General features: G+C 48.0%; 2 protein-coding genes across 2 annotated transcripts in view; one reads left to right on the top strand and one right to left on the bottom strand.

The window, feature by feature from the left end:
- The window catches only part of FAR2 (fatty acyl-CoA reductase 2), a 145986-nt gene extending 133783 nt beyond the window's left edge, over positions 1-12203 (bottom strand). The window contains exon 1 of the mRNA XM_055000926.1: positions 12127-12203. The gene's annotated coding sequence lies outside the window, so the exon portion shown is untranslated. The remainder of the gene's footprint in view (positions 1-12126) is intronic.
- On the top strand, positions 11258-12577 carry LOC129344260 (proline-rich protein HaeIII subfamily 1-like). The gene is made up of 2 exons (XM_055000824.1): positions 11258-11304; positions 11641-12577. Exons 1-2 carry the CDS (start codon positions 11258-11260, stop codon positions 12575-12577), a joined length of 984 nt encoding a protein of 327 aa, XP_054856799.1.
- The last annotated feature ends 685 nt before the right edge of the window (positions 12578-13262 follow it).

The raw sequence follows: 13262 nt of genomic DNA, 5'->3' as shown, positions 1-13262 counted from the left end.
AGTCTGAGATAAAGGGGGAGGGGAAAGGGTGGGGGAATATGGAAATGAGGGTATTAATAAAAAAATTTGTAATATTAAATTTTACTCACCCAATAAAAATCTTAAAAACAAAACAAAACAGAGTTCCCCTGATCCAGTAAGCTGGTCACTCGATCAAAGAAGGAAACCAGGTTGGTCTGGCAAGATCTGTTAGGGACAAAACCATGCTGACTTCCCCAGATCACTGAGCGGTCCTTCAGATGCTTACAGATTGATCCCTTTAAAATCTGTTCTAATATCTTCCCAGCCACAGAAGTCAGACTGACCGGCCTGTAGTTTCCCGGGTCATCCTTCTTCCCTTTCTTAAAGATTGGGATTACATTTGCTCTTCTCCAATCTTGTGGCACATCCCCAGTCCTCTAGGAGGCCCTGAGGATGATGGAAAGAGGCTCTGCAAGTCCTCTAGAAAGTTCTTTCAGCACTCTTGGGTGCACCCCATCCGGCCCAGGGGATTTGTATTCATCCAGTGCAGCCAGATGCCTCTCCTCTACCTCTCTGTCAATGTCAATTAGCCACTCAGGTGTCCTGCCACATTTTCTACTATCTCTACATGTGCCTGAGTTCTCCAGGGAGAAAACAGAGGCAAAAAAGTCATTAAGCCTGTCTGCTTTTTCTCTGTCCTGAATCAGAGTTTCTCCATCTACTCCCTGCATCAGAGTTTCTCCATCAGCGGTCCAATTGCCCCTTTTACTTTGTGTTTGCTTCTCACGTATCTGTAGAAGGTTTTCTTATTGTAGCGAGCCCTCCTGGCCAGACCCAGCTCGTACAGAGCTTTGGCCTCCCTGATGGCTGATATGCAGTACCTAGTAACCCTCATATACTCCTCTTTAGAGGTCTGTCCTTCTCTCCATTTCCTGAACATTTCCTTTTTCTCCCTTAGCTTATTCTGGAGCTCTCTGTGCATCCACATCGGTTTCTTGGAACCCTTACCATGTTTCCATCTTGCTGGGATAGTGAGGGCTTGAGCTTACAAAAGCTCGCGTTTGAAAAAAGCCCACCTTTCACTCGCTACTTTCCCTTCCAGCACACTCCCCCACGGAATGACTCTCATCAAGCCTCTGAGTTCATCGAAATTGACCCTACGAAAATCTAACCTACGAGTCTGGCTACAAACTTCCTTAGCCCCCCACAGCAACTGGAATTCAAGGAGAACATGGTCACTTCCCCCTAAAGTTCCCACCACCTTCATCTCATCTACCATTTCTTCCCTGTTGGTTAATATCAAGTCTAGTATGGCCGAGCCCCTTGTAGCTTCCTTCACCTTTTGAAAAAGGAAGTTATTGGCCAGGCAGGTCAGGAAATTGCGTGAATCATCACGCTTTGCTGAGCCTGTCTCCCAGCACACATCGGGGAAGTTGAAGTCACCCATAATTACAAGGTTCTGATGTCTGGATACTCTACCAATCTGTTCAAAAAGGGCAGCATCCGTTTCTTCTCGCTGGTGAGGTGGTCTGTAGCAGACTCCAACAATAATACCCTTTGTCCTTCCTCCCCTTATTTCTACCCATATGTTTTCCACCGGGCTGCCCCATTCTCCATAACTTCTTGACAATCAAGCCCTCTCCTCACATACAACGCCACTCCACCTCCTCTTCTACCCTTCCGGTTTTTCTTGAACAACTCATACCCATCCACTAGCACATTCCAGTCATGGGAATCATCCCACCAAGTCTCAGTAATTCCTACTATATCGTAGCCCTTTGTTTGCAATAGAAGTTCAAGCTCTTCTTTCTTATTGCCCATACTTTGGGCATTGGTATATAGACACTTGTAGCCTTGAACCTTTGTTTGACCTTTCCTACCCAGGTGGGTCCCCACTGTTTTCTCTTCGTCATTGAAATCACCATGTCGATTGTCCCCTTCCCCTTGCGGCATCAATTTAAAGCTCTCCTGATGAAGTTCTCCAGGTTCATTCCAAACGTTTTCTTCCCTGCCCTTGAGAGGTGAAGCCCATCATGTGCTAGAAGGCCTTCTCTAAGAAAACCTATCCCATGGTCCCAGAACCCAAAGCGCTCCTGCCTGCACCACAATCTCAGCCAACGATTCACCTCAAGTATGGTCCTCTCCCTGCACGTTCCTCTTCCTATGACTGGGAGGATAGAAGAGAATACCACCTGAGCCCCCATGTCTTCAACTGCCTTCCAAGAGCTTCATAATCCTCTTTAATTCTTGCAACAGTATTCACAGCCGTGTTGTTCGTTCCCACATGAATCAGCACAAACGGGTACTTATCAGCAGGCTTGATGAGTTTCGGCAGCCGGTCGGTAATTTCCTGCATTCTGGCCCCTGGCAAGCAACACATCTCTCAGAATAGGGGATCTGGCCCAGAGACATGGCGTTCCATACCCCTGAGCAGAGTCCCCGACGACTACCACCTTCCATTTTTTTCCACTTCCATGTGGCCCCATGTCTTCTGCACACCCTCTTCTAGATCTTTGCGGTTCTCCTTCCACTCTCATCTCTGTCACCATCTCTAGCACTTCAAAACGATTCTTGAGCTCAAGTGGACCAGAGCATCTTCTTCGTTGACGTCTTCGGGTTTGTACTGTAGATCTGAGAGGAGGCTCAGAAGGGAGATCGGCTCTTTCCCCTCCTCCTTGACTTTCCTCTTCTTGGCTGTGCAGAGCCCCCAGGCTGTTGTCAATAAAATCCTCTCCCTCCTTGATCTCCTGAAGGGTGGTGATCCTCTCCTCCAGGCTCTGAACCTTTTCTTCCAAAACTCTGACCAGCTTACACTTCTGGCCAGTGAACTCTGTCTTCACTTCTGGGAGGAAAACAAACATGGCACAGTCCATGCAGGTGACTGCAAAGGGGGCTTCAGTAGACATTGCCTTCCAAATATATACCTAAAGTACCAGCAGAACCAGTATACCAGCAGAGTTTCAGGTCCCCCAGGCAGATCCCCAGGCTAAGAGCCACAGGCCAAGAACCCTTTAGCTCTCGCCAAAGGCTCGCGCCTCTGGCGAGGAGGAGCCTTTTTTTTCAAAAGGTCACTTCCTGCCTAGCCCAGTAGGGCCCCAGGACACTAGGGGGCGGGGCTTGTAACCAAGAGCAACAGCAACCAGCAGCAAACAACAGCAATTCACTCAGCCCCCAACAGCCTCACACAGAACTTAACCAGAACCACTCTCTAGCAAGCTACACAGAACCCACTCACCCTCAGCTTCTCACACAGTAGCTAGGAAGGCAAAGGGCAAAAGACAGAAAGACAACAACCCCTTACCTTCTAGCAGCAGCTCTCCACCATGTGCTCTTGCCTCAGCCCAGGTGCTTCTCTTGCCTCAGCCCAGGTGCCATATTAAACAGAGCTACACCCTTCTAAATCCACAGAAGTCAACGGGTTTAGAAGGGTGTAGCTTTGCTTAAGCTGGCACTGCAAATAGTATGCATTACTCAACAGGAGTGGAATAAGCAGGAACAAGGGAACAAGGAGTAACAATGGTACAGAAGGCCTGGGTGAGCCCACACAAGAGACTGTGGCATTTCCAAGACTCAGGCAGAGACAATGAATCTGCAGGGTTTAACCATTCTGCTAGCAGAGGGACTTTCCTCCAGAAGACGGCTGCATACCTGATGCAAAACACCCATCCTTGCCTCGGGGGGAGGTTCCTTCTGCTGAAGATAAGCACCTCTGCTAGTTAGTGGAATGGATCTGCAAAATCCAAAACATATTGCCTGGTCATTCTCAATCTTTTCTTGCAAGCCAGGATTGTCAAAAATCTTCATTTTTAAACAGAATAAGGAGGCAGGTATCAACAAGCTGGATTATATGCCACAGATTCATCGACCTGCAGAACCCAAAAATGATACGACACAGTCATTCATAACAATAGTAGGTTTGCTCAGTGCAAAAGTCTGCATTTGTGAAAAGAGAATAGTTTGAAGGTATGTGAAACAGCAATTCTGCTGCAGAAGATAAGCAGGTTGGGCCAAGAAGCTACCTGGATGAGTCTGCCTGAAGAAAGTGTAAACCTGAGGGCAGATATCCCCAATTCTTGACCTGTTCCAGTCAAACAACTAAAAGCATGCTCTGGGTTTGCAGGGCAGCTCTTTCTTATATGGGGATTCTCCCTTCCCATGTATTTATAAGGTTTATGCCCCACTTTTTTTTACTTAGAAAGCTCTCAAGACAGCTTATAATAATAATAATAATAATAATAAAATAACATTTACACAAACATAAGATCAATGAAAACAAACAGCAATAAAAAAACAAACAAAAAGAAATACATGGTGTCTACTAGCCAAAGTGGTGCAGCAATTCAAGCACTGGTGTGGGATCTAGGGAACCCAGGTTCAAATTACCACCCTGTCATGGAAGTAGGGCTGCCTACCTCCAAGATGGGCCTGGAGACCTCCCGGAATTACAAATGATTTCTAGACTACAAGAGATCAATTCCCCTTGAGAAAATGGCTGCTTTGGAGGCTGGACTCAATGGCATTATACTCCACCGAGGAATGTTCCCTCCCTAAACTCTGCCCTCCCCAGCCTCTACCCCTAGATCCCCAAGAATTTCCTAACCCACACTGGCAACCTCCTACATGGACGCTCACTGGGTGACCTTGGGCCAGCCAGTCCTTCTCTTCCTAACCTATCTCACAGGTTTATGAACTAAACTACATGAGACACCAGACACATGTTCTTCACGTGTCGAGTCCCGCAAGGTTCCCTGGGTAGTGTAGTCTTACAAAGAACAGCCACTCAATACGATTTTCTGCCAAGGGAAGAGCAATGGGAGGAATTCTCTCTCTCTTTCAAAAAGCCTCTGCTCGGGTTTTCCTCCGGGAGCTTGGGGCGGCAGGAAATCCAGAGTGGTTTTTGAGAGAGAGAGAGAGAGAGAGAGAGAGAGAGAGAGAGAGAGAGAGAGAGAGAGAGAGAGAGAGAGAGAGAGAGAGAGAGAGAGAGAGAGAGAGAGAGAGAGCGAGCGAGCGAGCGAGCGAGCGCGCTAGCTGGTGGAGAATCACATCGAGTGGCTGTTCTTTTTAAGACTATACTACCCAGGGAACCTTGCGGGACCTGACACCTGAAGAACACGAGCCTGGTGTCTCGTGTAGTTTCCCTCTATGTTTAGTCAGATGAAATGGAGGAGGGAAGAATGTTGTTGTAAGATGCTTTGGGTGTTCATTGGGCAGAAAAGCAGGATGTAAATAAATACATATATAAAATTCAGTTAAACTGAAATCCTTAAGAAGCAGCAACAGTACAAAAGACATCCCTCTTTAATAAAACAGTACTAATACTGAAAAAGCACACCACCCACATAAGATCTGGCACTAGACTAATTTGAGTGATAATTTAGGCTCCTTCAAAGGCCCTCCAGAACAGAACTGTTTTAATTGAGTCACTTTGCAACCATTTGTGTCAAAGGAAACTTGTCGGTATTCTGTTGTCTCTTCAAATTTCTGTGTTAAGACAGATCAAGTTCTCTGACAAGCCCACGGTCAAGGCACAGACCTTGTAAACAACTTGCAATGACTTTATTAACACTGAGTTTTTTTCTTATATCAATATCTGCACATATTTTTTAAAAATTATGTTTTAAAGATAAGTATATGTTTAGATCCACGTGCTCAGGGAATACAGGAAACTGCTACTGGCATCCCCCACTCCACCCATACAATTTTGGAGGAAGAAAAGTAAGACATTTATACTTCTAAAATTCATAAATATACCCACCCCAACTTTACGTGATAGCAAAGTTATCAGTGATTCATTTTACTTTCTTAAAACGGTGAAATAAATTTATGTTTGAAAAGAAAGTCAGTATTTGTATGTATTTCAGTTTTCCTGAAACACTTCCATTTTTTTCCTGGTGGGAAAAATTCCAATTTCCCTCCACCCCATGGTTTCAAACTTTCTGGGAAGCATCTGTCTTTAGAAATGACAGAATTAAAAACTCTAAAACAAATGGCTATAGGCAGTGCCTAATTAGGATGCCAGTTAAAATGACTAAGCATGAGTTGGCATCCTTGTTGCTCATGCCAAAGGTTTGAAAGCACAGCTGAAAGACTTCTCACTCCCAGACTCTCTAACAGAAGCAGCAACCAAAGCTCTGTAAGTCACCTTTTCCAGCTATTCATTCCCACAGCATCCAAGGCACAAGAAGCACTGTTCGCAAGTTACAGTGCCCTCCTGCAAAAATAGCATAATTTGATTTTTCTTTATACATACACCGAGTAATCCTATCAGCACAGTACTGCTGAATGTGTTACTGAAACCCATGTTTATCAGTGGCAACGAGAATGTGCATTGGTGCTTTCTTACAAACAGATGTACACACGTACATGCATGAAGGGTGTATATGTGGTCACTGTAACATGGGAACACACCTAAGTGTGAACACCTGATGCATTCAAAAGACACTTATTGGGGGGCGTGGCAATTAAGTGATGCTATATACCTGTTTTATTGCTCTTTGTTCAGTTCGGTCTTCCTTCAGTTCTCTCGCTATCTATACTAGCAAGATGTAATCTATTAGCAATTTATTTTCTTCCAAAGTAACCCTATTTTATCCCTTTTAGTAAAGTATTCTTACAGAGCTACACTGGAGTGTGTCTATTCTCATTACTTCCAATGTGCAAACTCTGAATAATCTCTGCTGATTTCCTACAATGCCAGGAGCCTTGGTAAAAAATCGACCCCCAATCGAACCTTGGAGGCAATTTTTACCCAATCAGGCCCTCGTGCGATCTCGTGCTTGCATGTTGTGCTGGGAATTATGCCATTCCCTGGTGCGATGCAGAAGCGATCCAGAGTGCGCAGGAATGTGCTCCAGGGAGTTTTTAACCCATTCCCGTGCCTTTCCCCCTGCCAGCCAGGTGAGCGGTAGCAGGTAGCGGAGGCTGGGAGTGGAGATCCCCCGTCCCCACTGGGGGAATGGGATCCCTACGTCTGAAAGCATCAATGAGCAGAAGGTGTGGCTAAGTGAGATTTGGTGGCTTTTCTGGCACACTGGAAGAAGCAAAACAGGAAGCCAATCAGTGGAACATTTATGGGCCGTTGATCAAATGTCTCTCAGAGGCCAGATGGAATGCACAAGCCCCTTCAAAAGCTGAGAGCAACGAGAAAACGTAGCAGTGCTTCTACTAACCATCAGGAAACCTTTAAAATTATATTTACTACCATTCTACCCCAAGACAATATTCCACTGTATTGTGGCAGGAAAGGTCCCACAGAAACAAAAATATCTGTGGTGGTAGAATTCATCGTGTTTGATATGCTGGGTCTGAATATACTTTCACCTGAGACAGACTGTTTCCTTGGAGCATAAAAGCTCCACACCTTTTGTATACTGATATTGGACAACTCACTAGTTCTTCTGCTTTAGAAACCTATAATTTTTATTTTCATTTTGAACAAACGAAACATATCTTAGGCTCAAAATATATTAGAAAACTAACACAAACTGTCTTAAATTTTAAACAAAACCCATCTAATACTAGTAATAGCTGACAATGTTTGCATATGGGATTATATTTCTACCCAAAGAACACAAATAACATAAATATCCATAACCTTTTGTGGTGAGAGATGCGAACCAACCTGCTGACAATCGTGACCCTTCTCTTCTCCGCAAACATTCTCTCCCATGCAGACACACTTTTTAAAGGCTTTTTTAATCTCCTGGCTTAGGACAAAAGAAGCACCCGAGGCCTAGTGCCAACAAGAGAAGATACACTGGACTTGATGCTCTTGTTGAGCCCAATGTGTGTGTTTGTGGCCAGGAGGTATTAGACATGGGGCACTGGGGGCACTTGCCCTGGGCTCTGCACATTGGGCAACCTTCTACTGCTCTGTGGCCAGTGGCTCCAGCCCCTGGAGTTGCCACTGATGCCTCCCCAGGCTGTCTGAGATGGAGGCAGTGTAGGAGGAGGGTGATACGCTGTAGGACAGAGAAAGCCCACCAACCACTTTAAAGCTGATCCCCCCTTCCCAAGTGCTACCTGAGACTCAGGTGGAGCAAGGACAATCGTGGTGTTTTCCAGAGCCCTCTAAAACCTAATTTCCATGAAAATTTCTAGCCTTGGACAATTTGCAATTGTCTGTGAGTTTCCATATCGAGAAGATCTCTTATACTTAGGGTTCCCAGGTGTCTGCCGGTGGCAGAAAAAACTCCCGGGGGTTTGTCCCCTTGCCTGCCAATCTGCCAGTAATCAGCAGGGGGTTGCAAGCCCCCTGCGCTTGCCTGCCATTGGCAGGCACCCTGGGAGCATGCACAGTGCGTGCACTCCCGGGAGGTGTGATGATGTCACTTCCTGGAGAGACGCCTCATGCCGCCGATGGGAGAGCTCCCATGTTTCGTTTGGGCCTGGCCCCGTTTGTAGTGCAAGAGCACTTGCATGGCTGGCGCAATGACGTCACTCCTGGAAATGACATCATGACCTGGCGACCCTAATCAAACTGTAGAAATGAAGTATCACAATGGCCTTTGGAGACAGCAGATACTGTGATCTCTCTCTACAGAGTTAATTTTCTGGATTGGAAATGCATCTTCCACATCTCGGAATATCTACATCACATATGAAACTAGTTGAAATGGACCTTCCCTCTCTCTGGGGAGTCCAAGGAAATGACATTCTATGAGAGGGAGAGGTATATCTATCAGATAGGACACATTTAGCCACACAGTTTGCAGGATTCTGCAGAGGAAGCCAGGGCAATACAAAAGAAAAAGATGTGCACGTGTAGGACAGACTGGTGAGTATGAGGTGTTTGCTTATCCATTCTAATTCCAAACTTTCGGTGCTATGACGAGACATCTACCCCAACGCTACAGTGAACAGCAAGTTCCTCTTGGCATGTGCACCAAGTGACATCATGTGAATAAATACCAACTATTTAAAGGCATGCTCCCAATTTTTTTAAAAAAAACACCAGTCTTGGATCCAGCCAGCATCTTCACTCAATTTCACCCAAATGTCCTCCTTAGTACAGCCCTCGTCCCACATGCAGATCCTATGATCCTCAGCACAGCCTGTTTTGGGGGGGCGGGGGGGGGGGGGTCAAAGGGGGACCTCTCCTTCCTTTTTACCAGCAGAAAAGCTGGTTGGATCCAACCCAGAATTTAGGATCGTTTCCTATTTCGGTATGATCCCACAATGGGACCCCAGAGAACATGGCTTTTTGGGGGGGGGGGGTATAACACAAAGTACCTTTTAGAACCACACAACAGGAAAGTGACTAAGTGGAAATACACTTTGTAATTATCCTGTAGATTTTAATCTCAGAACAGGTTTGCACATCACTCTGCTATGCAGATGAAGCAGGGACAAACCAGCAGTTTTTCAAAAGCATACAAATGACCCCCTGCATGATAAACTCAAAAACTTCCAAATGAATCCATGAAAGGATAATTGCCTTCCAAGCTGAGGAGCCATGTAGAACAATCAGTTGAAGTTCTATCGCGTTCTCTTTTTGAGCCACACAGACAACCAAATGCTCCAGGACAATTTCCCCCTCTATCATTCTGCCAAGCACAAGGAGGAGTTTGCTACATGCCACACACAACAATTACACTTCTGTTCAAATTGCAATTGGAGCATTGTGACTGAGCCACTCTCTCAAAAAATTTGAAGTTTGCTTTTTAATGGAGCACTCTACAATATTTCTAAATTGCACTGCAAGTGTTTTGCACATGTACACACTCACACTGCTTTCTCACAGCTGTCAGCTCTCCAATGCACCCACCCCACAAATAACAATAAAAAGGAAGCCCGCATAACCTCAATCGTGCTGTGGGCGGAGGGATGCGGATTGTCACTTTACTATTCCAGGAAAAAAATCCAAAGAGACACATGAGACATATAAAGAGCCTGACACATTTCAAGAGATCAGCTCTTCATCAGGGGACTGTAAAATAATTTGCTCTCAAACAATATGCTATTCTCTAACTCCTAATAGCAATTCTTTTTGGAACATTTTAAGAAAGAGATTTTAAATTCTCCCAATGAAGAGATAATGGCTTCATCATTGGAAATCAGGATTTCTCTTAGACACTTGTTAGACTTTTATTTCTTTTCCTGTTTTGCAGTGCCACCTTTTGTGGTGTGTTTTCTTGTACTATTCCCTCTGTGCCTGCCTGGCTCTCAAAGCAAAATTTGGTTCACAAATTGCTTTGTGCGGCTAACCTTGGAACTGCAAGTCAGTTCACTCCTATGATGGATGCAGGCATAAACGCAGCATCTATATTTCAAATGTGCTTGATTTTAAACATGACACCCATGATCCTGGGGCATACAGCATCCTAGCAATCCTGTAATGTTTAAGCATGAGTGCTACCCACCCAGCTGCTATGCCAAATGCCACCAACAGTGCAGACATAAACTCATTCAAAAATATTACTGATCTTAAATTGGAAACAAATTGAGAATGCATGGGGTGTTTGACACAAATGAAAACAAGCATTGAGGGTAAGATAGATTCAATTTTTAACACTTTACTCATAAAGTCTGTAGCTTCACTACTAGCTACACGTATGTTGCCTGTTTGGCCTCAGAAGCGGCACAGCATCACGTCCCTACACACACACACTAACTAGACCTGCTAGGGTGGTATACACTAAGCATTCACACCCCTTTTCTTTTTAAAGCTGCCATTCAGTTTCATTTTTACTGTTCTGTTTTTCTGTTGGGGGATTGTGCAGCAGTATTACAAAGAGAAGTGGGGTACAGGGCCAGAGGGCAGGGAGAACAAGGATCCAGTTGGAAGGTAGACAAAAAGCAAGAGCCCTTTTAGCTTTGAGGTCAAGGTCACCCATGTCTGTGCCTGGGCTGGGCATGTTTTAATGCCGCAAGGAAGCACTCCCAGTGCCCTCAAACTGAGCCTGAAGCCAGGCAGCCTTGGGCCAGTCTTCTGTCTGCCTCTCCTAACTCACAGGGTTCTTACAAGTGTAAAATAGAGGCGGGAAGACATACTCTACCCTAAGCCTCTTTGAGGAAGAACAAGATAAGAGTGTGACAGACGCAAGCACCTATATATCTGCCAAGTAAGGGTGACACCTCATGCATCTGCTGAAGTGGGCTTGAATCCTTGAGAAATTGTTGCTTTAAGTCACCATTAGAAACATGTGCTGTTTCTTATGTTCCTCTGACAGAACGGGTTCTTACCAGGGCTGCTCGATCCAACAGGCAGTTGTCCAAGGTCCACTGCCATCCACGGCACATATGCAAGCATACAACTGGTAGGTTCCTAGGGCGTTGTGCCCATTTGTGGGCCAACATGCTTAAAATGAAAGCAGATCTGAGCACACCCTCACTGGCAGGCAAGTAGAGAGGGCAGGGGATCGACGGCGGGTCATGCTGGGTTCAGTTCCTGCTTGATGTGTGGCAACCATCCAGGAATGGGAAGGTGGGCTGGAGGAACGGAGAGCGTCCTGCCCAGGCCCCTCCAGACTGAGGCCAGCTCCGCTCCTGCCGCCACCCATTTTGCTGCCCTGGTATAACTGCTGCTGGCCTTGCTGCAACAGCTCCTTCTGGACTAGGCACCACAAACATCCTCCCTGCAACGGAGCAAACCTTGGCTGGGGGGCAGGCCGGGTCACAGCGGGGCTCCCCCTGAGCACGGACAGTTCTGCCTGCCTCCATCATCTTTCTGCCCGGAAGCCACCGTGTGCCTGCGCTGCCGGAGACCAAACGTGCTCAAGCCAACATAGATGCAGGCGGTAACGCGAAAGGGAAGCGCCCACCACCCCCCGGCTGCTTCTCAGCCACACAGCCCCGGGCTGCTGCCACCTCCATCGGGAGATTTGGGGCAGGGCCTGGGGAGGACAGAGCTGGGGGAGGGAGCCTGGTGGGGGCGCGATGCGCTCGAGTCCAAAGCGACACTCCTCCCAAAGGAACCGGCCTTTGCAGCCTGGAGAGCAGCTGCGACCCCGGGAGGCGCCAAGCCCCGGCTGGAGGATGGCAACCCCCGCGCCGCGGTCCCGATCCCGCCCAGCCGCCCTCTCGAGGCCCGGAGGGGCGCCCGCCTCCCTCCGCGCCTCCTTCTAGGCAGGGGCTGCCGCGGAAAGCGCCGGCGAGCCGCAGCCTCCGCCACGTGTCCGCCGCGTCCCAGGCCCCACAGGCGCGCTCGCCCGAAGCCGCCGTTACCTCGGGGTGGGGCCGGCCTCGCCTCGCCTCCCGGCGCCCAAGCCAGCGCTCGGCGGGTCCCGAAAAGCCGGCGCCGGTAGGCTGCTGCTTCTCCGCCGGCCCGGCACGTTGGCAGGCCCCGGGCCCCTCCTGCCCGCGCGATGCAGCCGCTGCGCTCGGCCGCTGCCAGCCGGGTGGGGCCGCGCTGCGCTGTGCGGAGCTTCCACCGCCCAGCCGCGCCGAGCGGAGCGGAGCGGAGCGGGGCTTACCGGGGCCGGCTCGGGTGCTGCCCTCCCTGGAACAGCAGGAGTGGGCGAGGCGGAGGCGCTTTCCGGGCTTCGCGGCGCCTCCCAGCTCTGCCAAGGACCGGATGTTTCTTACCGCTACACGCTCGGGCGACCTGAAAGGGAAAGCAGCCGCCGGCCCCGCGCCGGGCCGGGCCAGCCCCCCTTCCCAGCAAGGGTCCAATTGACACCTGCCTTTGCAGGCTTGTCCCCCACATGCCGCCCCCAAATCTGTGCTTTCAAATGGCCATGGATCGAGACGGGCAGCCCTGGCAGTCTGTTTGTAGCAGCAGGAAAGAGCAGGAGTCCAGGAGCAACTGTAAGAATTTGGAGCAGGGGATGAGATTTCCTGAGCCGCTGCTCACTTCTTCAGAGACCTGCAGCTAGGTAGCTGTGTTCGCCTATCAGTAGCAGTACAAAAGAGCAAGAGTCCAGGAGCACCTCTAAGACTAACCAAATTTGTGGTAGGGATGAGCTTTTGTGAGTCGCAGCTCAGAACTTCTTCAGAATGTGAATCCATCTGTCCTCTCACTCCATCACTGTCGATCACTCCACTTGCCAAGATATGATAGATGGACTCATATTCTAGCTGTATCTGAAGAAGTGAGCTGTGACTCATGAAAGCTCAGAGCCTACCCCAAATTTTGTTAGTCTTAGAGGTCCTCCTGGACTCTTGCTCTTTTAAACGATCAGATTTGGTTGGGAATTCATTGAAGCGAAGGAAATCACCTGAAAAATGCACCACCTTTGCCTTAAGCATTTATCCAAGTTGGGGGGTGGGGTGGAGCCCAGACTCACCTCTCTGAGATGGCCAAAGGAAAAAGCTGCTCCTTACCTCAGTTATAACCTGCCCCGAGTTGCTGTCAGCAATGA

Source organism: Eublepharis macularius, chromosome 16 (assembly GCF_028583425.1).
Source record: "Eublepharis macularius isolate TG4126 chromosome 16, MPM_Emac_v1.0, whole genome shotgun sequence".
NCBI lineage: Eukaryota > Metazoa > Chordata > Lepidosauria > Squamata > Eublepharidae > Eublepharis > Eublepharis macularius.
Note: the sequence above shows the minus strand (reverse complement) of the source record. Positions and strands in the feature narration are given on the sequence as shown.

Bases quoted from the DNA above. Each gene is read 5' to 3' on its own strand.
- LOC129344260 (XM_055000824.1), top strand. From the start codon at position 11,258: ATGCTTAAAATGAAAGCAGATCTGAGCACACCCTCACTGGCAGGCAA. The intron at 11,305-11,640 runs GTAGAGAGGGCA...TCTGCCCGGAAG, and splicing joins ACACCCTCACTGGCAGGCAA to CCACCGTGTGCCTGCGCTGC.